Source organism: Rhododendron vialii, chromosome 1a, assembly GCF_030253575.1.
Source record: "Rhododendron vialii isolate Sample 1 chromosome 1a, ASM3025357v1".
In the NCBI taxonomy this organism is placed as follows: Eukaryota; Viridiplantae; Streptophyta; class Magnoliopsida; order Ericales; family Ericaceae; genus Rhododendron; species Rhododendron vialii.
In genome coordinates this window covers 13,094,831-13,119,159 of record NC_080557.1, presented here as the reverse complement: position 1 = coordinate 13,119,159, position 24,329 = coordinate 13,094,831, and the positions used below count along the sequence as shown (strand labels likewise).

The following is a 24,329-nucleotide window of genomic DNA, read 5'->3' as shown; positions in this document are numbered from 1 at the left end:
TTTACACAACCGTTGTGTGTGTAGCACTTTTGGGAAAAAAATGTGATTCGGGCTAATTAAACGTTTATTAACAGTCTTAACTAACATTCAAGCCAAGGCGCCATTGAGGAATAAAAATAGAATAAACAGAAGCAGTTAGCATCGTTTAATTAAACATTTAAACTTGTGTTCCCTAATTGTCTGATGTTAAAGCAATTCAATTGATTGATCATCAATAGATTGATTTCTAGGAGGTAGCCTACATATACATGTTAACACATATGTGAAGTAAAAACACACAAAAAAGGTATAGAAATAAGAACATATTAAAGACAAATGAAATTAATTTACCAATGAATTGGAGCTAAAGACGTGTCTGGCATAGCAAGAAGTTCTTTGTCAAGTGCATGAGGTGCATGTGCAGTTGCCATGGCTAGAAACTCTTCATCGAGATTCCGAGGAGGCATTGAATGATGACACACTTCAGGTTCTTCGATATGAGGTATTGAGTGTTGGCATGCCTAGGGTTCATGATGACATAACATACTATCCACAGTTATTGGAGTTCTTGTGATAGTAGAATAGTCCCTCAAATTTGGTGCTTTAGGAAGCACCACAACTAATGATGAATGTAAGGCATGTGAAACCATTGCTCGCTTTGGTACATTTGTAGAAATTTCTGTAGATGTAGAAGTCATGCCACCTTCTAGGCATGCACGTCAGCGACGACTTGGTGTTAAAGAAGGAAAGAATGTGGGCTGCCTCGATTGAATGCATTCTCCCGCTCTCTCTCGTTCACGTTGTAAGCGTTGGGCCTTTGATCTAACATTATCATTAGGTGCCTACGCGGTGGATGAAATAACTTTAGATTTTATCAAGTAAGATGTCTCTAAATGTTCAAAAAATTTAAATAAAGTTTTGATATAAAAAAGACAATAAAAATGATTGGTCCCACAAAAAGAGAAGGAAAACTTGAACGAATGTGTACAAAATCATACCACTTCAGGTGCAGCATTTTCTTTACCTCCACGCCTCCGTTGAATGCATTCTCCCCCTCTCTCTCTTTCACGTCGTAAGCATTGGGCCTTTGATCTAACATTATCATTAGGAGTCTACACGGTGGATGAAATAACTTTAGATTTTATCAAGTAAGATGTCTCTAAAAGTTCAAAAATTTTAAATAGAGTTTTGATATAGAAAAAACAATAAAAATGAAAAAAGAGAAGGAAAACTTGAAGGAATGTTTACAAAATCATACCACTTCAGGTGCAACATTTTCTTTACCTCCACGCCTCGGTTGATTCAATTCTCGCTCATCACAGATGACTACGCCAACATTCTTTTCTCGAAGAAACCTAACCTATACATACATATATGCAACAGTAAAATGAAGAACAGTGATCAATAGAAAATGAAAAATGAAGAGTGTTTATATTACAGTTTTCTCCAAATCACCATCCAGCATAGATTTCTTTCCCTTGGCTACACAGATGGCCTTCCCTTTCCCTTTAGAAAGTTTCATTGCTCCTGGAACACAAAGCCTAGAAAATTAGAAAAAACAAACTCATAGAGATGGGAACCTAAAAACCATATTTTCCTTTCGATTGTGAATTACGTTTCTCTGATTGTGATATCTACCTAATGGGTTGATTCACTGAATTTCGTAGCATTTATTTAGTTAGTCATTCAGAAAAAAAGAAAAAGAAAAATAGACAAACGCAGAGGTGCATCAATGGTAATAGGGGCAATGCATTAGTCACAGAATCTTTGCACCTAGAAATGTACCACTCCACGCAATGGATGGTTTCAAAGGTGAAAGCTTCGGCCTAAAGATCAACCGTCACCCTTTTCCGAGAGTGTAATTCCCTAGCTCAATCATACCAGCTAGGCAGTCAAAAACAGAGGACCATTTAATTAGCAAATAATGCAAAATAAACACAATTGCCCCAAATAAACACATCCAAGATCATTCCCCTTCTTTAGCTCGATGACAGAAAAGAACCCAGTCAAACCCACCCCAAATGTACCACTCGCAACTCCACCTTCCAAAATCTTAATTCCAAAGCTTCAAAACCCATAAGCAAATATGAAACCTCTAATCTAATGACAAACCACAACTCGGAAATTCAATGCAACAGCCACAAAAGGAAAAGCAAAAACAAAAAGGAGAACAATTTAGCCGACCTTGATCAAAACTAAAGACAACCCAATTCAAATTCTAAAATAGAACACTTCCATAACAATCGAAAAATCAAACCTCAATGTATTTAGGTTGGAGGCAGCATGGTGGTGAGACGAAGCCCCAGCTGGATGCGGAGGAGGGGGTTGGAAGTCGACGGGGATGAAACTCCAGTTCTTGGCGGGGGAGCAACTTCGTTCGGATATGAGAGAGAGAGAGAGAGAGAGAGAGCGAGAGAGATGAAATGGCGCAGTGGGTTATGAAATGGCGCAGTGGGATGTGCAAACCGGTGGCTGCTAGGGCAAAAGTTATTTGATGGTAGCTTTGTAATATATGGGAAGAACATGGGCACTTTAATTTCTTGGGGAGAATGCATTGCTAGCCTTTGAATCAAATGAATCTTAGCCCTTCAACTTTATGTTTGTGTTTGTGTGGAGGTCCACACTTTTGTGTTTTATTAGATAGATTCCATGTATCCATACATACAGCCACTACACAGGGATCCGGGGACCTTATAGTGAGCAAAGTCACTACAGAATTATAGTGAGCATCTCAGCTGCTGTCTCAGCAATTAACGATCCGAATTTAAAACAAATTCTTCCATAAAAGAGTGAATTTCTTCCATGGAAGAGTAATAACATGGTTGTAGCTAGTGATACATATGAATACACATATGTGGTGAATTTTCAGTTCGAACAATACGTAATTTTCTTGTTATAAATAGAAATACGATTCCCATGTGAAGTTAGTGTGACTTTTTTTGCACGGCGAAGATAGGTCAACAGATTACCACGGTCTTATGCGTTGATATTGAGTATTATTCAAGCAAAAAAAAATAGATTAACCGGAATCGGTGTATTTAAACGAATCATATTAAACTTTTTTAGCCTAAGAGCATCCCCATTAATCTATCCTTCATTCTTCCATATCTCCATATTTTAGTTTTTACTGTTTTGGAGGATGTGTTTGCCCCAACCCATCCTCCAAAACACATTCTTTTTCTGTCTTCATTCCGGGGGGGGGGGGGGGGGGGGGGGGGGGGGGCGCGTGTGTGTTGGGTTAGAATTGATTTCCCTCAAAATGGAGGAATTAAGGAAAATTTGAAGGATTAGAGTATGGGTTGGAGATGCTAATAGGTACGAAACTGAAGGAATAAACCTTAGTCGTTTTCTCTTTTCCTTCCCCTCCCTCCTCCTAGGATTTTCACCACCCTAATGCGGCGGCGGGACGAGAGAGTTTTAAACTTTTTTTAAAACCATCCCATGAACAAACCAATATCCGAAGCAATTGTCAGATAACGACTCCTCCTTATTATTGTTGGTTCCCCAATTAAGTTCAACAAAAAGTATGGGTCACAATCATCCCATGAACCAACCAATATCTAGTGATCCAATAATAATAAGGAGGAGTCGTTATCTGACAATTGCTTCGAATGCGGAAGCAATTTATTAAAATAAAACTAAGATGAAACACCCTAAGGAGGTCAAACAAAAGAATCCCCGAGGTGCTGCCAGAGTCCTTGCCTAACTCCCCAACTTGCCTTAAAGAGAAGTTGAAATAAATCCGTCAGCTGAGGAGCTCAGTGAATAACAAATATGTATATTAAATAAAGTTGAAAATGGAGATTAAAATAATTTACTATTAAATCATAATTTGGCATACGAGGTGTCCAACAGAAAAATAAATTAATCAATGAAGCATTTAACCAATAAACATTCTTAGTGGCGATCACAACATTAACTCCATCAATAATGGGGAACCACAATCAAACAGTACCATGGCCAAAATAAATCTCATCAAAATTGGATCCAATATCGGACTTAGAGTCACCAGGGTTGGCAGCCCTGTGGTACTTTTCCCTAAGACGATCTGGCGAAAGAAAGCCGTTGAGCATTGGGGTCACCGACCTAACATGATGTTTTCCCTAATGGCCAGGGTCACCAGCACGAAGAGGAATAATTTTCCTGGACTTCCGAAGTAAATGTTTCCATTAATATACACCAAGTTTTCACCAAAAAGAATATTAATAATTGATCTCAGAAAATTCATCGCATGCCAATTCATAGAACTTATAAACAGTTTCGAGTCTCCAAATAACATTCATATAAATTTCTGAAGGAAATACTTTTAAGGGACACAGGGATCTTTCGAAAATAGGTAACATACTTAACTACTCACCTGAATCCAAAAGTAATGCAATCGAACGCACAAAAAAATGCCAACTTGAATAAAAGAACAAAGCACGAAATGACTAACTACGCAAATATACACTTTGTAGATACAGAATACCACTTCCTATCAAAATAAAACTTAGCCTAATCCTAACTACTACCCTCTGTAATCACCACCACTAAAACCAAACTCCATGCCTCCAACCACGATTACACACCACTGTCTAATAGCATTAAAAGAAAATACCTTCTAGTGAAACTTGTACAAAACCAAAACTATCCAAGTCTACTGCCACCATCAATTACTAAAATCATTCCACAGAAGTACTCCTAACACTAGCAATTCCCACGACAACAGTGATCACCACCGTACACGACATTCAATATAATATTAACCCGTTGCTGCACACATGACACACTCTCACCCACCAACTCACTCCATCCATATCAAACCCAATTAATTCTAATACCACAGAGATTGTGCAACCCAACAAGCTGCTTCCCGGCCTCCTCCAAACGGCAGTGCAAAGTAATGGAAACATTAAAGACAAGATTACGTAACGTAACAAAGCCGAGGCCCGAGAGCAAGATCGGGAAAAGGAGTTCAACTATCACACAGGTACCTCACAACCTTCAGCCGCTTCTGCTCTCTCTCTTTCTCTCATCCAAAGTTCTCTCTAACTTCTTTCCTCAAATGCTCTGTCCAAATAAAATTCTACACCATGAAAATATCTCCTAATTTTGTAAAACTACCCACTACTCCATATATTACAGCTAATTAGTTAATTAGATTTAGATAGAACGTAGCACAATTTATAAAATTACCATCCGGTACTACTATTTTATCCAAAATCAATCTCATACCCCAAATATTACAATCATATGTGACATCAATATTCATAGCGCTCGCAAAATAATTAATTGGGACCCCAACATAACACCAATTAATAATGGCAACATAACTAATTAAATAAATAAAAAATGCTAGGCCGTAATCCTCAGGGAGCTAGTTATGGTACAACTTTCTAGGGTTTATAATCTATTATATGAATCGCGACGGTGTGGTAGTGGTTCACACATTCTCCCTCCATTGTTGGATTTGCAACACATTTTTCTGCATAAATCTCCACCATTTATTCAACCCTTAGCATTTTCGTAAATACGTACTTTGCACTTTCTAGAATAAATGGTTTTCCGGTTTTGGTAGTGAGATAATTTCCCGGTTGAATGCTATCGATTAATTTAGATTGAATGCTAAATTCCTAAACTAATGGAGGAATAAAAGGGAAGAAATTAACATTACCAAACAAAAATACGGTTTTGTATCTATTACCAAACAAAAATACGGCCAAAAAGAAAATTTTTTGTTTGGTAGGAAGGCAAACCAAAGACAAATCAAACCCTCGCTCTGCTTCCGAAACGGCATAGCAAGAATTGAGGTGAGTGTATTTCATTATTATTTTTTTTCGGTTTACCCCCAACACATTGACACGGTTCTATCTTGCTTCTCTTTTTTCATATCTTTTTTCACATGCTTAATACTGCCGTTAGTTTGGTTTTGTATTTCATTCATTTTTTTTTATTTCATGGTTCTCTTTTTTTTTTTTTGGATCAGATTTTTTATCGAATACAATTATTCACATGTTGAGCATATATACGGCTTTGTATTTCACTCTGCTTCAGAAACAATTGAGGTGAGTGTATTTCATTATTTTCTTTCAGTATACCCCCAATATATGCATGGTTCTATCTTGCTTCCCTTTTTTTCCAGTTCTTTTTTTATTATTTCATCCTCTCTCTCTTCTTCTTTTTTTTGTAGATAAAACCAAAAGAATGTTAATGTACCCTTCTTTGTTTGATGTTTGCGAAATCTAACATCAGGAATTTAAAAAAAAAAAAAAAGGGGACAAAGATGTGTTCTTTGGTTTGTTTACCATAATGGAATTTGAAGTGTATGAAAAATGCTGGTAGGAATAAGCTGTGGGTCAGGACTTTTTTTTGAAGTGTATGACTTAGTTGATACTGGTATTATCAAGTTGTGTTGATTCCCTATCAAGTTTTGAGCTTTCTAGCGGTACATGTGACAACCCAAGTAGAGAAACCTTCGTTCTTCTCAGTAACATGAGTTTAAAACATAGAATGATACACTTTCCTAATGCATTATTCTCAAATTTCAATGCCGAGGAAATGTGTTGAAATAATCAAAAAGGATTTACAGCATAAATAATTTGAAAAGTCATCACCTAATTTTGGACTCGGGCCTTCTTATTGTGGAGACCCGTATAAATTTAATTATTCGAATGTTGAGTTAATGTTAGAGATCATATAAGAATGTGATGTGGTTAATTGATTTTGGGGTTCAAAGTGTTAGAATTGGTAGTGGAAGGGTGTTTGTGTGAATTGCATACACACTAGTATAAATATAGTGGTGTGTGTAAGAGATCATATTCTCACATCTCACTCTCTCTCTACACACATGGTTCTTTTTCTCTCTCCCTCTCCATACGGTTTCTCTCTCTCTCTCTCTCTCTCTCTCTCTCTCTCTCTCTCTCTCACACACACACACACACACACACACCAAAACTCCATTCAAATACCCAAAACCCACAAGAATCCATCCTCATTTCACCTCATCTACGCAATCTTGGACTCGTATCTTGCAAGGATACGTGGATTCGGATTTAGTAGGGGACATTGACAGCAGGAAGAGCACTACTGGGTATGTTTTTACATTGGGGAGTGCAGCGGTTGATTGGGTCTCGCTGCTACAAAAAATAGTGATTATTTCCACAACAGAGACGGATTATGTTGCAGCCACGGAGGCGTGCAAGGAGATGGTATGGCTAAGGAGCTTTATGAAAGAGTTGGATAAGGAACAAGACAATTGCAAATTGTTCAGCGATAGTCAGAGTGCAATACATCTGGCGAAGAACGCAGCTTTTCATTCGAGGACCAAGCATATCGACATAAAGTATCACTTTATTCGCTCTTTGTTGGAGGATGGACAGTTCACTTTGAAGAAGATTCACACAAGGGATAATCCGGCAGACATGTTTACGAAGGTGGTTACTATGGAGAAGCTGAAGTCTTGTTCAGCTTTTGTGGGTCTCCAAGCTTGAGTGGGAGGCTGGTTGCGGGTGGTGTTAATGATAGTTGATGATTGGCTGGATGTCTAAATATGTCTTCAAGTGGGAGATTGTTGAGATGTGAAGACAATTTTGGAGTTGCAGTAAAAATGACCCGGACGGTTTTGGGTCCCGCTCGGGCAGTCAGGCACCAAAAAAAAAAAAAAGATGCGGGTTTTGGCGTTTTTAGGGTTTTTTTTGTGTATTAGCTTGCTTGCGCATATAAAAACAAAGTTAGGGCTGCCTCCTATTATAACTTTGACATATTTTCATCATAGTGAAACACCACAGCACCCCGTGGACGTACGATCAAACAATCAGCTTAAGTCAGAACCACGTAATCTCTGTCTTTCTCTTTTATTGCTTTAGATTGTTTTCTGCTCTTGATTTGTTCTTCGATTGTGTGTGTTTGGACGTTCAAATCCCAACATAATCCCCCAACCACGATATCTACACTTGGTTATGGAATGCACAGGTTATGACATGCCCAAATTTTTTATTTTTTTTGGCTTAACTGGTTATGAATTGTTTGAGAAATTGATTGGAATGTCCAGATTTTTTTGCTTCAAAAATTGGTTGAAATGCCCAGAAGTTGTTTCAATTGCTTGAGAAATTGATTGGAATGCCCAGAAATTGGTTGGAATGCTTGAGAGAAATAGTCCTAAAATTAATCCCAAAAAATTAGTGACAGAACCAAACATGAGATTGGCCTCAGCATGAGATATCCCGATATTAATCCAACGCGAATCAAACAAGGGATTGTATAGGATTCAGTACTAAATTAGTACTAGGACAAATAGTCCAGGATTACTAATTCCAGGACTCTTAATCCTGTCAATTTAATCCCCAAATCAAACGAGGCCGGGTAATTAATAATAACATTTGAACCTTGAATCTGAAGAATTGTCGGACGGCCTTGTTCGTTTGGGAATCTCCAAACCCTTGGACACGGTCTCCAATAAATCTTTTCTATTTTTCTCTCTCCACTCATTACTCTAAAAAATTTCCCTCAAAATCCAAACCGAACATGCATGGCATACTCTTGTATAAATGTTCCCAGTATTGCGGAGCCGCAAAATTCGCGTCATGAGATTTCAACAGTATTCCATAAGCAAACTTTTACATCTAATAAATATCCTTTCCAACACCTTTTGTTTTGATCGGAGGAAAATGTTACTGTTGGGCTAATGTTATTCAATCGGACGCCAACCAGTACTTACAAAAGCCATTGGTTATTCTCAACAACCATCAAGACTTCCCACGTACCAGAATATATGGGCATTGTCCTTCTCGACGACCGATCATATATATTGATCGAATTAAAGAACAAAATTAGCGCTATTTACGTACCTAGGTGGCCGTCACTCGGCAAGTCTTCGGTTAATTCTTCAGGCTAATGGTTGTTGCAAGTGGAACCACCGTATGCAATTTGTCATTTTCAGTTTGAATCCCTTTTCCCGCCGAGATGCCAGCTAGCTCGTTATATACCGTTCATCAGTGCATCCATCGACGTCCTCTATGTTTGACACGTTTTTATGAAGGGCTTCAATCTTTATGTTTTGTACGCAGTACGCAAGAGGTGGAGCTATGTTAGGGCCGGGCCCAACATCTGAGCCCCAAATTTTAAAATTTTTATTTTGTATATATTTGATTTTGAATATTATTGATAATTATTCGTGTATAATTACTATGATTCCGTTAGTACTTGTGATTTTTGAATGGAGTTGTGTATTTGATCTTTTTGAAAGCTAGGATGATTGAGCATAAGATAAGAACTTTATAACTACTAGTCAAACCAATCCAATGATCATGAATTAAAGCACAGGAAAAATACAAAATTCCTCTTTTCTTTCTCACATCAGTGCAATTAGTAGTATTCAAGAAGAGGAACCCTTGAAGATAAGAAAATTGAGGGTCTCAAGCCCAAAGTAGATAAAAGTCCCTTTTGAATGAGTGAAGAAACAACCAAAGTCTGTACCCACCACACATTGCCATCCGCACCCATATCTTTTGTCAAATTCCTGCATGCACGTACGTAGATCAATCCAAACAGATCAAGCTAGGAACAAAATACTATATAGATTAGTAAAAATTATGGCCGTAAATGAACTGAGTCATTCGCGAACTATTCGAAACTCGGTTCAGCAAGAGCTCGTTCAAGTTCGATTCGTCTGCTAAACGAACTGAACTTGAATCTCAATTCTAAGCTCGTTCCGTAAATGAGCCGAACCTGAGCCTAACGGTATTCAGCTCAGTTAGGCTCACGAACCTATACTGAAATTTAATTAATAATTCAATAGGGGTCTATCTGTAAATATAAAAAATTTAAGGTTGTATATATAGTTCTATACTTATTTTTCTCCCAAATTCTATACGATCAATGATAGAGTTTGGGTTCGCTTGAGTTTAATGAGCCGAGCCGAACCAAACCTGAGTCTTGAGGAGCTCAATTCAAGGTTAGATTCGGCTCGGCTCGATTCGTTTGAGTTTAACAAGCCAAACTCGAGCCAAGATGTAAAATCTACACAATACTTGTACAAAAACTCAAAAGAGATCAAGAACTGAGTTAGGGTTTCAATCACGTTGGATATCTTTCTTTCTTAAAATGAAGACAAAGAGTACACAGGAGGTTATATACTCCTCACTTAATATGAGATTAGCTAGCCCTTAACTAACCGACTAAACTAATCACAAACACTAACCAACTGCCAGCTCAGCTTGTCTAACAAATACAGAAATTGACTAACAAAATATAGAAATTATAGAAATCACCCTAGTGATTTATGCTTACAGTCCCCTGCAAACTCATGGGGGTATCAACCACCATGAGTTTGGATTTTAGAAAAAAAAAACCTATCCACAGAGAGAGATTTGGTGAAGATATCAGCAATCTGCTCTAAAGTGCCAATGTGCTGAACCTGCAATTATTTGCTGAGAACCTTTTCTCGAATAAAATGATAGTCGACCTCAACATGCTTAGTCCTGGTATGAAAAACAGGATTAGCAGCTAAAGAGATGGCTGATTGGTTGTCACACCAGATAATAGGAGAACCAGCAACAGAAACGTGTAAATCCACCAAAAGTTGTTGAATCTAGGAAAGATCAGGTACTGTATGAGCCAAAGACCTATACTCAGCCTCAGTAGAAGAACGTGCAACGGTGTGCTGCTTTTTGGCACACCAGGAAATCAGATTTGAACCAAAAAAAACAAGCAAAAACCAGAAGTAGACCTGCAATCAAGGTGATCACATGCCCAGTCGACATCTGAGTAGGCTGTAAGTGTTAGAGGACTTGGTACAAACAGAAGACCTTGGTGTAAACTACCCTTGATATATCTGAGTATGCGTTTCGCAGCTATGAAATGACTATGTTTAGGATTGTGCATATGCTGACATGCCACATTAACAGCAAAGGAAATTTCTGGTCTTGTCAATGTGAGATATTGAAGAGAACCCATTATAGTTCTATACCACTGTTGGTCAGAGAAAACGGGATCAGGATCCAATACAGCAGGCTTCACAGAGGAAGGAGAAAAACTAGGTTTGCAATCTTGCATACCTGCTTTGACTAGTAAATCTGTAGCATATTTGCTTTGAGATAGAAGCACACTAGAGCCATGTGTCAGAACTTCTATACCCAAAAAGTAGCTCAAAGCCCCAAGATCTTTCATAACAAACTTAGTACCAAGCAGAGAAATCAAATCATCAATATATGAAGTATTACTTCCAATGATCAGAATATCATCAACATATACCAGAATAAGAGTAGTCCCTTTATCATTGTGAAGAGTAAAGAGAGAAGCATCAGCCTTACTGTTAACAAACCCATGACTAAGCAAAAATGCAGAAAAAGTGGAGAACCATGCCCTTGGTGCTTGCTTGAGACCATACAAAGCTTTATTCAACTTGCACACATAGTGAGGAAAAGATCTATTTTGATAACCAAGGGGTTGTTTCATAAACACTTCTTCTTCTATCACTCCATGTAAAAATGCATTGGACACATCTAATTGACAAATGTTCCAATTATGATGAACTGCCAAACTCAATACCACCTTTATAGTAGGCTGTTTAATAACTGGACTGAATGTCTCAGTATAATCCAACCCTTCAAATTTGCTGGTTTCCATTTGCTACCAATCTTGCTTTATACCTTGCTACACTACCATCAGAGTGACATTTAATCTTATAAATCCACTGACATCCTATGATATTGGCATTAGGTGGTGGCGGAACAAGTTTCCATGTACCTTGTTTGACTAAAGCTTGAAATTCTTCCCCCATGGTTTTTTTTGCCACACTGTATGTTTCATAACCTGAGAAAAATGTGTAGGCTCTGTAGTGGCAAGACGGAATCAGAAACAACTGCACTGAGACTTAAGGGATATTTTGGTTTGACAATGCCATTCTTAGACCTTGTGATCATGGAATGAGAAACAGGAGGTTGAATAGCAGTTGTAGGTAAAGAAATAGGTAAAGAAGAACTATGAGACAAAGAAGATGATAAAGGAGATACAGGAGTAGGACTAGAAGATTGAATAGGAGAAAATTCATTAACATGCATGAACAAAAATAGGCAAGGAAGAAGCAGAAACATGAGAAACTGAGGAAGAAACAACAGGAGAGACAGATTCATGTAGAACAATAGGAGAAGAAGAAAGAAGAGAAGATACAGAAACAGGAAAATGTACGACAATATCATCAAAAGATGTAAGAGGAAAAGGCAAAGAAGAAGGAGGTATAGCACAGGGAGAAATATGAGAAGGTTTAGAAAGAGATACAAAGGAAAACTCATGCTCAACAAATTTGACATGTCTAGAAACATAAACTCTATCTTTAATTGGATCATAGCATTTATATCCCTTAGATGTTTCACTATACCCTAGAAAAACACATGGTGTTGATTTTGGAGCAAGTTTATGAGGAACATAGGGCTTAAGCCAATGATAACAACAACAGCCAAAAGGCTTCAAAGCCAAGTAATCTGGAGTACATCTGAACAGAACAGTAAAAGGAACTTGAAAATTTAATGAGGAATGAGGTAACCAATTTGCCAAGTAGACAGCTGTAGTAAGAGCTTCAAGCCAAAAATGACTAGGCATGTTAGCTTGCAGCAAAAGAGTTATTGTTGTTTCTATTAGGTGTCTGTGTTTACGTTCAACAACTCCATTCTGTTCTGGAGTATGAGGACAAGAGGTTTGATGAAGAACCCCAGTGGACAAGAAAAGATGAAGCAGAAAGAGATTGACAAATTCTCCCCCATTATCACTTCTAACAATCTTAATAGAAGTATGAAATTGAGTAGAGACATAAGATTTGAATTCTGCAATCTTTTGCTTAACTTCAGACTTATAATGCACAGGAAACAACCAAGAGTATCTTGAAAAATCATCAATGACCAACAAGTAATATCTAAAACCTTTATTAGATGGGATGGGAGCAGGGCCCCAAATATCCATATGAACAAGTTGAAAAGGAGCAGTAGTTTTAGACACAGATAAAGGAAACTTCAACTTATGGCTCTTAGCCATATTACAACAAGAACAATTGAGCATTACAGACTTAGAGATAGGTAAGCTAAGCTGTTTTATTAAAGCAGAAAACAAAGGAGGACTTGGATGACCAAGTCTTCTGTGCCACAACATAGCAGAGGAATTAGAACTCATTAGAACAGTAGAACCTGAGACGGAAGATGACCTTTTAGAGTTGTTCATAACTGGATAAAGTCCTTTGTGACATGGTCCTTGATAGAGAATTCTGTGAGAAGCCTTGTCCTGAATGACAAGACCAGAGGAATCAAAGATAAGAGATCAATAATCTTTGGCAAAATGATAGACTGAGATAAGATTATGTGTAATACGTGGTGTGTGAAGAACATGAGAAAGATGAAACTGAGCTTTAGGAGTAGGAAGTAAACCTTGCCCAGTATGGGTTACTTGAAGAGAATTGCCATTCCCTACCAAAATTCCTTCTGTCCCTTGAACAGGTTGAGAAATGTCCAGGTTCTGCAGATTATTGGTAATATGGTTTGTTGCTCCACTATCAAAATACCACGGTTGTTGAGGAGAAGAAGATGTGGAACCAAAACCTTCATAACCACTGTAATTTCCATTTACAGAACCATGTCCAGGTCCAGGACTAGCAATACCAGAAGGACCAGCAAAAGCAATACCAGAAGGACCAGCAGAGCCAGCAAACTGAGCCTGTGCAGACACAAAAGCTGGTGCCATTTGTGACATTTGAGGCAAGACACCCCCAGTGAAGTTGGAATGTGGAAAAGAAGAATGCACTGGTCCCCTCACAGAAGTTCTAGGTCCTGAAAAAGAAGCCTGAGAAGGCATCATAGGAAAATTATACTGTATAGGTGATGAATTCATCCATGGACTTCCTTGAGAACCTCTCCAATGACCACTTGAAAACTGATCATAAGCAGGAAACTGAGGAAACTGAGCTTGAAACTGAGGACTGTAGTAACAAAAACTAGTGATATGATTAGATTTCCCACAGATTTCACAGGGATCTCTTGGAAATCTAGGACCTCTTCCTCTATAGAAATTTCTGGAAGAAGGGGGATAGAACTGTGGTTGAGGCATAAACTGCTGTAATGAATAGGAAGGGAGAAAGTGATTTGGATTGTGGTTTGCACCAACTTGAGGTATCACAGGAAGCATAGGAATTGATGTGGAAGGGCTATGTAGTTGCTAAATAGACTGCACAGAATCTAACTGTTCTTGCGGTATTGAATTTGGAATTGAAGAATTATCATGTGTAGCAACCAACACAGATGCAGTCACCATTTCATCTTCTTTTATCATTTGCATATCCTCTCCATTTAGTCTGGTTATTAACTCATCAAAGGTAATATCATCACCCCTCAATCTTACAACTGTTTTAAAACCATCAAAAGCTTTGGATTTCAGTCCTCTGAGTGTGTGAAACACTAGATCATCATCTTCCATGCACTACAAGAAAAAGTATGTTTAGTGACGAAAAAGTGGCGACAAAATTTAATTTCGTCGTTAAATGAGTATATTTGGCGACAAAAAAATAAATTCGTCACTGTTTTGATAACTTTCTTGACGAAATTATTTTGTCACCAGTTATAACTATTTAGCGACGAAAAAGATATTTTTGTCACCAAAAGCTCCTATTTGGCGACGAAATAAAATTTTTGTCGCCAAAAGAGTAAAAAAGGAGACGAAATTATTTTTTGTCGCCAAATATAACTATTTGGTGACGGAAAAAATATTTTGTCGCCAAATGAACTAATTTGGCGACGAAAAATATTTTCGTCTTCTTTTTACATTTTCAGTGACGAAAAATTTATCCTTTGGTGATGAAATTTATGAATTACGCTTTGTCACCAAATATATTTCGGGCATAACTCCTTGCTCAAAACTCTGATTTAGATAATTTAAATTGAGTTTGAACAATAACATAAAGAGCTACGACTTTCATGTTTATTAAAATTGCTAATTTTAATGTTTAATAGTTCAAAATGCCGTTCAAAATATATTTTAATGTTCAATGTATGTGTTATACGTATATTAGATATTTCAAACATATGCTGAAAAGTTTGTGTGGTGTAATTGGTTAAAGCTTGCGTGCAAAATTTAGGAGACTCGGATTCGAAACCCCGCAGGAGCAAGAAAGTGAGATTTTTTTCACATATAAGAATGTCTTTCGCGACGAAAAATTTCGTTACCGATGGGTCACCAATGACGAGCCAAAGGGAATAATTTGTGACAAAATTTTTTGTCATCAAAAAAGCACAATAAGTGACGAAGAAAATTTCGTCACCAAGTCATTTTTCCGTGACGAAATTTTTCGTCACCAAAAGGCACTATAGGTGACGAAAAATAGATTTCGTCACCAGGTAGGAATCCTCGACAACTTTTAGTCGACAAATTTTTTTTCGTCACCTATATTATTTGTGACGAAAAACATACAATTTGCGACGATTTTCATTCGTCACCTAGTGCAATTTTTCTTGTAGTGATGGGGCAACCTGCAGCAGCTAACCTCTGTGCATAGCCCTTAATTGTGTCTATGTATGCTTCCATGGTAGAGGTTTTGGTAACATTATACAAACGATCTCTTACATCATGAACATGTGCCCTAGATAACGAATTGTACCGACTAGACAATGATTGCCGAACTTGATAGGCATGATCTAATCCAAGAACATAAGGTAATGTATTCTGTGATAAAGACGCAAGTAAGCAAGACAGTAGTTGTGAATCAACTAGATTCCACAAGGCAAACTCAGAATTGGAAACCATAACACCATCTGTATTTCGAATCTGAGGGGCTGGACATACTGCAGTACCATTCAAATATCCTAGAAAGGCATTAGCCTTTAATACACTTTCAACTTGAGCACGCCATAAGAGATAATTGGCTCCATCAAGTTTTATATTCACCAAGGAATGAAAGTTAGACACTAAGAATGCAAGAGAAGAAGGGAGAGTTACTGATGTAGTGGAAGTTGAACTCACTGAAGATGAATCAGAAGCCATTGATGATCAGAGAAGAAACTCGAACGAAATCGCCTTTAAGAAGTCGCAGAGAATCAGAAATGGATCTAGATCTGTGGACTTTCGTCTCACGGCTCTGATACCATGAAGAAAAGTGGAAAAATCTACACAATACTTGTATAGAAACTCAAAAGAGATCAAGAACTGAGTTAGGGTTTCAATCACGTTGGATATCTTTCTTTCTTAAAATGAAGACAAAGAGTACACAGGAGGTTATATACTCCTCACTTAATCTGAGATTAGCTAGCCCTTAACTAACCGACTAAACTAATCACAAACACTAACCAACTGCCAGCTTAGCTTGTCTAACAAATACAGAAATTGACTAACAAAATATAGAAATTATAGAAATCACCCTAGTGATTTCTGCTTACAGTTCGGGTTTGAATCGAACCCGAGCCGAACACGAGCCAGACTAGTACCTTAACGAACTAAACCGAGCTGAACCCAAGCCTTGAAAATTTTTAACGAGCCGAACTCGAGCCAAGTTATTCAGGCTCGAATCGAACTCGAACCAGACTAGTACCTTAATGAACCTGAGCCAAACTTAACAAGGTTCGGCTCGATTCAGTTCGTTTACAGCCCTAGTAAAAATTAAGAACCTAAGATATGATAGTACTGTATATATGGAACTTCTTTTTCTAGCTATATTAATTTGTTAGTATATTAGAATGTGGTCATGTAATTTCTAGTGAAAAATCCTTGAGGTCAGATTTTACATACGCCCTCCGCTTTCTCCAACGACGTGGTTCAACTCCAGCAACTCCGGTGACTTTGGAGTCGGTCTTTGTCGACTCAACGACAGATTTTACGACGTACTTCGATTAATTTCTGGGCGGAGATCGAATAAGTGGGGTGTATTTGATTTATTTGCTTTTTTCTGTTGGATCGATTTCCTTCCCGTCCCATTGTGGAGTGGCTTTCTTCTAGATTTAGTTTGTGCCTACTGCATGGTTTGAGCTGGGTTTCCTTTCAGGATCGTCTACCACCACATCTCTAACTGGCCCTATATCCGACTCGTTGTTGGTCTGCTTTTGCATGCATATATGCAGTATGTGTCTTGAACCTGCTTGTGCATGTGCTCTAGTCTAGATTTCCGTATAGCTAGATTGATATAAGATTTTGATTTTCAGGAGGTGGGTGGAAGTAACCGTGGAAGTAGAAGTACCTTTTTGATGTGGGCTGAAATAGAGATGCAGTCAGAGACATCATAGAGATCAAGAGCTTCAGAAGCACAAGCCATGGCTTCAATCTGCGTTTTCACTGCCATATCTGTTTCCTTCACCAATCCTTTCCCTTCCAACATTCTCTCTCTCTCTCTCTCTCTCTCAAATAGAGACTTGCACTTTGAGAATCTTTTCCTGGTATCCCAGATTCCAGTTATACTTGGAATTTCGGAGTACAAGTCTGGAAGTTTCTCCAAATCCAAAGTTCTACACTTCTACTCACCTTTTTCTTCTCTGTTTTACATTTCCAGTTATACATGGAAGACTAATTTGTATGGGCTTAGATTGTTTGACACGTGTATACAGACCATTAGCATTTTGTAAACTTTTTTTTTCTTTTTCTTTTTCTTTTGTTTTGTTTGTCTTTATTGAATTTTTGTTAGATTCGCGTCATATTTGTTGGATTAATTATCCATCTCGACGAGAGAAGTCTAAAGAGTACTCTCTCCGTCCCCATTCTTTTGTCCCTCGTCATATCCCAACCAGATAAAAAAATAATTATAACTTTTAATTGGTACTACTATTTATATGCAATATGAATATTATTATTTGATAGATCTCAATAAGCTTTTTTGAACGATATTTTCAAAATCACTTAAAAAATTATACTCTCTCCGTCCCAAATTCTTTGTCCGGTCCGCAAAACGGAGTTTTAAAAATAATGCAATTTTTTCAAAAAAAAATTTAAACTTTTTTCACAAATTAAAAATACTCATTGATATCTAGTAAGTTGTTGAAAACCTTTTGATTTTTTCTTGCGAAAATTGTATTATTTTTAACACTCCGTTTTGCGGACCAGACAAAGAATTTGGGACGGAGGGAGTAGATTATAAGATATAATCAATTGAAAAGTGACACGGACTCCCAAAATGGACTAAAGAATGGAGACGAATTGATCAAAAAATTATGCCAAAAATAAATAAAAAATTCAATAAAGGCGAAATTAGTTCCATAGAATGAATCTTCTAATTAGTTAGCTTGCAAGGTTTAAGAATTCCTCCCGGTCAAGGGTCACAAACATTTTTTTTTTTTTGAAGTTGTCTTATATGAACTTTTTTTAACATCGGACCACGTTGTAATATTTTTCTGATTCCTCTTGTAGAGACAAATGATTAATTCTAAAAATTACGACGAAAAACTTAACAAAAAATTGCAAAAAATAAAAAATACCGGAAAAAGTCTTAACCAAAAAAAGTTTAAGAGAATGCTAAATTAATTAACTGGAACACGTAACAAATATAATAAAAATCCCATACAAAAGAACTAAGAAAATAAGAGAAACATAAAAATGCATAACTCGTGAACCATATATTTGAAAATAATCATAATGGATAACTTCACTTTTTTAAAGTACACAATTCACGTAACAACGCTTAAAAAATATGTAATATAGACCGGAAATATATATATTCTAGCCTAGGAAACACACTGTCTGTACCAAAAAATTAGTCAAGTGCGCGCAAAATAGATCGGACAGTGCATAGCAAACCTTTCTTCATAAGTTATATGGGCTTTAGAGAGATTTGTTTGAAACGTTTGCAGGACGGAATACATTTCTGTTGTTTTCTCAAGGAGACTTTGACCTATATATGTGAAGACAAGTTGGAGAAGTTTCAATTCAATCATGCCATTTTCAAATACATATGAATTGGGAGAAGGGAAAAATTCAAAATACCCTCCAATCTTTACACCAAAATTCAATTAGGCTCCCAACCTTTCAAAAACATCAATTTTACTCCCAACGTTATCTTCCGTTAATCAAAACGCTCCCTTCCATCCAAATGACTAACTGATTTCGTTAAAAACTCCGTTAAATACCGTTCTGATCAAATTTTGATGATCCGAGCCGCTCAATGTGTTCAAACGTGATTTTAAAGATACCCGCTAGAAATCAGCAAAAAAAATGAATGGGAAGGGCTTCATCTGAACAGTTTTTTATTGAATAGTTCAATAAAAAATTGTTCAGATGAAGTCCTTCCCGTTAGTTTTTTTTGCTGATTTTTCGCGAGTATCTTTAAAATCACGTTTTGAACACATTGAGCGGCTCGGATCATCGAAATTCGATTGGAAAAGGGGAGGTGCGGATCGATCCGGATTTTGTTCAAGTCCGAACGTCCAGATTTTGCTTTGGTCTGCACCTCCCCTTTTTCGATCGAATTTCGATGATCCGAGCCGCTCAATATGATTAGAACGTGATTTTAAGGGTACCCGTGAGAAATCAACAAAAAAAATGATCAGAGAGGGCTTCATCTGAACAGTTTTTTATTGAACTATTCAATAAAAAACTGTTCAAATGAAGCCCTTTTCGTTCATTTTTTTTTGCTGATTTCTCGCGAGTACCTTTAAAATCATGTTTTGAACACATTGAGCGGCTCGGATCATCAAAATTCAATCGGGACGGTATTTAACGGAGTTTTTAACGAAATCCATTAGTCAGTCGGACGGAATATGGCGTTTTGATTAACGGAATATAACATTGGGAGTAAAATTGAAGTTTTTGAAAGGTTAGGAGTCTAATTGAATTTTGGTGTAAAGGTTGGGGGGTATTTTGAAATTTTCCCTTGGGAGAATCCATAGAAGTTTTTCACATTTGTGTTCGGATTTCGATTTCATGGATGGATTTCTGTGTGGGGACAAATGGAGAGTGAATTTTTATTTCAAATTTTTGGCCCAAAAAAGGAGTGTTTGATATGCGTTACGACAGTCTGTCGAGTAGCACCATATTTTAGGAATTGATTTTCACATTCTCTTTTTTTATATCCACTTTTTTTTTTGTCTTTTAGCAAAGAAATACATACACTTTCAATACTAAAAAACAAAAAAATGAGTGGACTGTGAATATAAAAAAAGGGTGTGTGACTTACCAAAAAGAAAAAAAAAGTGCGAAAATAACTCCCATATACATTTCTTAAATGCCGACCACGGATGGACGTTTTTCCAAATAAAATGGGGAAAAAACAACGAACGGCCGTCCATCTGTGATTCTGTATGACATCTTAAAGGTGAGGATCTTGATCAGTCAACATCAGAGTTTCCTAACGAACGATGATTCCGTAGAGATTGCCAGAAAGTCTACTCGCACAGATTTTCTGTGCACAACACTGTGTGGGGTCTATTAAGGGTTCCACACAAACGATCCAATCTGTTCATTAAATTTAAAATATTTTTTCAAGGGCCTCCGCTAAAAAATAAGCTCAATCCAATGCATATTGATTCTCGATCCATACATCTAAACTTTCATTCAGACTTTAGATCCTAAATTCTGAATAAAAGTTTAGATATATGGATCGAACACCTATAGGTATCAGATTGAGCTGATTTCTCGAGGGGGCGTTTGAGAAAGTGTTTTAATTTAATGAACGATTCGGATTGTTTGTGTGGGACCCTTAGTAGGTCCCACACAGTGATCTGTGCACAATTTGTGAACAGAAAATCAGTGTGAGTAGTCGGACTTGAAATCAATAATGATACTCACACAGCAGAAATGCACGAATTATGTGCACATATTTTTGTGTGGGTCCCACACAAATAATTCAAGTCGTTTATTAAATCTAAAATATCTTTCCAAGACTTTTGCTAAAAATCAGCTCAATCAAATGCCCATAGTTGCTCGATCTAACCATATAACTTTTTTATTATTCTAAAATCTGAATGAAAAACTAAATTATTGGATAGAACATCTATAGGTATCGGATTGAGCTGATTTTTTACAAGGACCCTTGAAAGAAATGTTTTTTACATTTAATGAACGGTTCGGATTATTTGTGTAGAACTTGTAGTGGGCCCCACACCGAATCTGTGCACAAAATCTGTGCATAATTGCTCTGTGAGTAGCAGCGTTATTTTGAAATCAACTGTGCTATTCACAAAGAGAAAATCGACATAGATTGCGCACAAATTTTTTGTGGGGCCCACGCAGGCTATTCGAGCCGTTCATTAAATATAAAACATTTTTTCAAGAGTCCCTGCAAAAAAATCAACTCAATCCAATACCTATAGGTACTCAATACAATCATCTAACTTTTCATTTAAATTTCAGAATAATGAAAAACTATATGATTAGATCGAGCATCTATACGTATCAGATTGAGCTGATTTTAAGCGGAGGCCCTTGAAAAAATATTTTACATTTAATGAACGACTCGAATCATCTGTGTGAAACCAGTAATGGGCCCATAAAAAATCTGTGCGCGATCTGTATTGGTTTTGTTATGTGTCAGCAGACTTATTGTTTTGTACTGTATTGGTTTTGTTCTATTAGTTGACTCTTTATAATGATTTGATGAAATGGGAGGAGGAAGAAGTCGAAGCAATTGCTTTCTTGCACGTTTGGAAATTTTCGTTTGTAGCCTGGAACCTCTGGACTTTTTTCAAAAAAAAAAGAGGGCAAAAGTTAATTTTTTTTTCTTTTTAAATCTCTCTCGTCAAAATGGACTAATAATTTTCAAAAGTTGGATGCAAAATTAGTAATTGCACAAAAAATTTGAATAGGGACAACAAAATTGGTTTTGTTTTTCGGGGAACTAAAACATGACTTTGTTTTGAACTTGAGAGAATTAATGGAAAACAAGGAAAAATAATTAAGAGGGAAAATGAGGGGAAATTTTGAAAATAAATTGGAGGAAAAATTGTATTTGTATTTGAAAGTCCCTAGGAGCTAGTTAGGCGGTTAGCCACCTTCGAACTTCGAGACCTAATAATCGGCGATTAATCCGCCCATATCAATTACTGTAGTAATCGGCAATTAATCAGTACATAACAATTAGTCGGATCTAGTCGGATAGGTTCTGCTAGCAATTAATCGGCAATTAATCACCGATTAATTCCTTTTTTTAGAACACTTTTAAAAACCAAACAAGTGTGGAAATTTTTAGTAAAATTTTCTCTACTCTTCCACTCCTTTTGGACAAGTTCCAAACAGAGAGTTAGGAGATGGCATTTGTACCCTGGTGACATTTTTGTACCAGGAATAAGAAAAAAGGATAAAATTGTCCAACGCATCGTAATAAAACCCTAGCCCCGCCATTAAACCCTATCTCCCGCACCGCCTCTCTATAAGTACAGTCGATTGGATTCCATTATCATAGTCCTTTGGCGGCCGTCTGCGATGAGGTTAACTCTCTCTCTCTCTCTCTCTGTTTGGGTATGTGTAAAGTAGTGGTTTTGCTAATCTCTGCTTCTTGTTGCTGAAAGTTACTGGGCAATGACGTTGATTCTGATTAGTTGTATCATCTGATTTTAGATGCATGTCAATCCATAGGAATTACACGTCATGTGGATGGTTTTCGATTTCAATAATACTTTGGTGATCACATTTGAGCAATATATTTTGAGTACATAGTATCCAAAATGTGGTATTAGATATGATCGCCGCCGTAGCGCTTCTCTTTGGATTTTTTTATGTGTATTTGAGTGGGACTGTGATGAATGTGATTGGTCTCGTTCGTCGTAACGGCAGAAATGCCTTGCCGACCATCCTGATATATCACCACCCATAAACCTCCCCTCACAAATCTAATCAAAACCAAAAACAAAAGCAAGAATTAAATCTATATCGGAAAATGATTTTAGCACTCTAATTTTTTATGACGACACTTCAAATTTTAATTTTGTCTTTTAGTGTACATTGCTATGTATAATTTTTACACTAAAAGACAAGTTTTGGAGTGCTATCATAAAAAATTGGAGTGCCAAAATCATTTGAATATCTATGACTTTGTGCATCTGTGTTGTCTATATGAGTGTTTGTTGTTAATATTTTGATCTTTATAGTTGTAAATTGGCCAATGATTAAACTAGACAAGCATATGTCTGAATCATATTGTGTTTACAAACTAATCTTCTCTATGAGGCCGATTTGTTAGTACTCTTATTTTTTTAAAAAAAAATTCCCATTAAAATGGGTAGAATTGGCTGCAGTTTTGATGATCGAATATGCTCTTATGTTATTTCTCCATCCCATTTCAGAGGCCTTCACCCAAGCCTCTACCCAAATATTAGTGAAAGCTTCATTTGATAGGAAAAGTTCTATTGGATTGGATGATTTCAAGTCTATGCATAAATTTGGAAAAATGCTTGAATAATGTAATAGCTGTTAATTTGAGAGCCAAAAAGTAGCCTTGTAAAATCTGAGGAAGGGTTGGAGTAAAAGTTTGAGTAAAACTCATTTTGTTTTAAGTTTGAGTCAGTGAGTGAGAGTGTGTTTTGAGGGATTTTAATCACCTTTTGACTGCATCTAATGTTTTATCTTTCTCAATGCCAATGATGAGGAAAATGTATTGTTAATGTATGAATAATCATGATTACAACCGTACTACTGCCTTCCTTCTGAGGTTTTTCCCCTTCTTTTCTCACTTTTTTCTTTCTTATCTTTTGGCCGCGTTTTTGGTGAATTGATTTATAGTAAAAATCTGCTTGCTTTGAATTTTTGTGGTGTCGTTTTGTCAAAACTCAGAAAACAGTGTCACCTGATGATTTTAAAGCATACTTCAAATGATCATATATATGATTAATCATTTGAATCACTTTCGCCTTTTCTGATGACACTGTTTTAGTTGTATCATTCTTAGATATATTTGATTCCCCCTCCCCCTGCTAAACCTTAGCTCCTGCCACCTCTATATAAGTGCAGTTGAATGGATACGGAAGACCCCAGTTCGTTTGGTCTTGGCGCTCTCTGTGTGTGTGCTTGGTTTGGTCTTGTTTGCTTGAAATTACGAAGCAATTGTTTCACTACACTGTTATGAATAGTTGTTGATTTATACGTTATTATGGTGTCATAAAGAGTTTTGAGGGACTATTGATGACTCCATGTTATAGGTCTCATTTGTTGTAATGGCAGACCATCCTGATATATCACCACCCTAACCAAGTCTTAACAAAATTCAAAGAAATAAAAAAAGGTTCTATTTTCTATGTATTCTTTCACTTTATGTATCTCTGATGCCTGTATGTTATTAAATCTTTTTTAAATCTGTTTTAGTGGTATTCTGAGAGCAGCACTTTGTGCATATATTGCCAAAGGTTAGGTCTGTCTCCAATCGTCCCCCGCCCATACCCCCAATGATTGGGGACTAGATGGGTTATGCTATGTTGTTATTGTATAGTTGGGTA

General features: G+C 36.9%; 2 protein-coding genes and 4 non-coding genes across 7 annotated transcripts in view; 5 read left to right on the top strand and 1 right to left on the bottom strand.

Moving 5' to 3' along the window:
* Positions 1 to 24,329, top strand: part of LOC131302668 (disease resistance protein RPV1-like) — a 101,835-nt gene that overhangs the window by 15,999 nt on the left and 61,507 nt on the right. The window lies entirely within an intron of this gene.
* On the bottom strand, positions 9,148 to 17,382 carry LOC131302754 (uncharacterized). Its single transcript, XM_058329561.1, has 2 exons — positions 17,159 to 17,382; positions 9,148 to 9,475 (listed from the first exon to the last, which is right to left on the bottom strand). The coding sequence occupies exons 1-2, from the start codon at positions 17,294 to 17,296 to the stop codon at positions 9,332 to 9,334; spliced, it is 282 nt and encodes a 93-aa protein (XP_058185544.1). The 5' UTR covers positions 17,297 to 17,382; the 3' UTR covers positions 9,148 to 9,331.
* On the top strand, positions 22,632 to 22,720 carry LOC131309229 (small nucleolar RNA Z43). Its single transcript, XR_009194897.1, has one exon. It is a non-coding gene; the product is annotated as a small nucleolar RNA Z43 (small nucleolar RNA).
* On the top strand, positions 23,473 to 23,551 carry LOC131309284 (small nucleolar RNA U83). The gene has a single exon (XR_009194952.1). It is a non-coding gene; the product is annotated as a small nucleolar RNA U83 (small nucleolar RNA).
* LOC131309163 (small nucleolar RNA snR60/Z15/Z230/Z193/J17) lies at positions 23,675 to 23,764 on the top strand. The gene has a single exon (XR_009194834.1). It is a non-coding gene; the product is annotated as a small nucleolar RNA snR60/Z15/Z230/Z193/J17 (small nucleolar RNA).
* LOC131309251 (small nucleolar RNA Z43) lies at positions 24,010 to 24,091 on the top strand. The gene has a single exon (XR_009194919.1). It is a non-coding gene; the product is annotated as a small nucleolar RNA Z43 (small nucleolar RNA).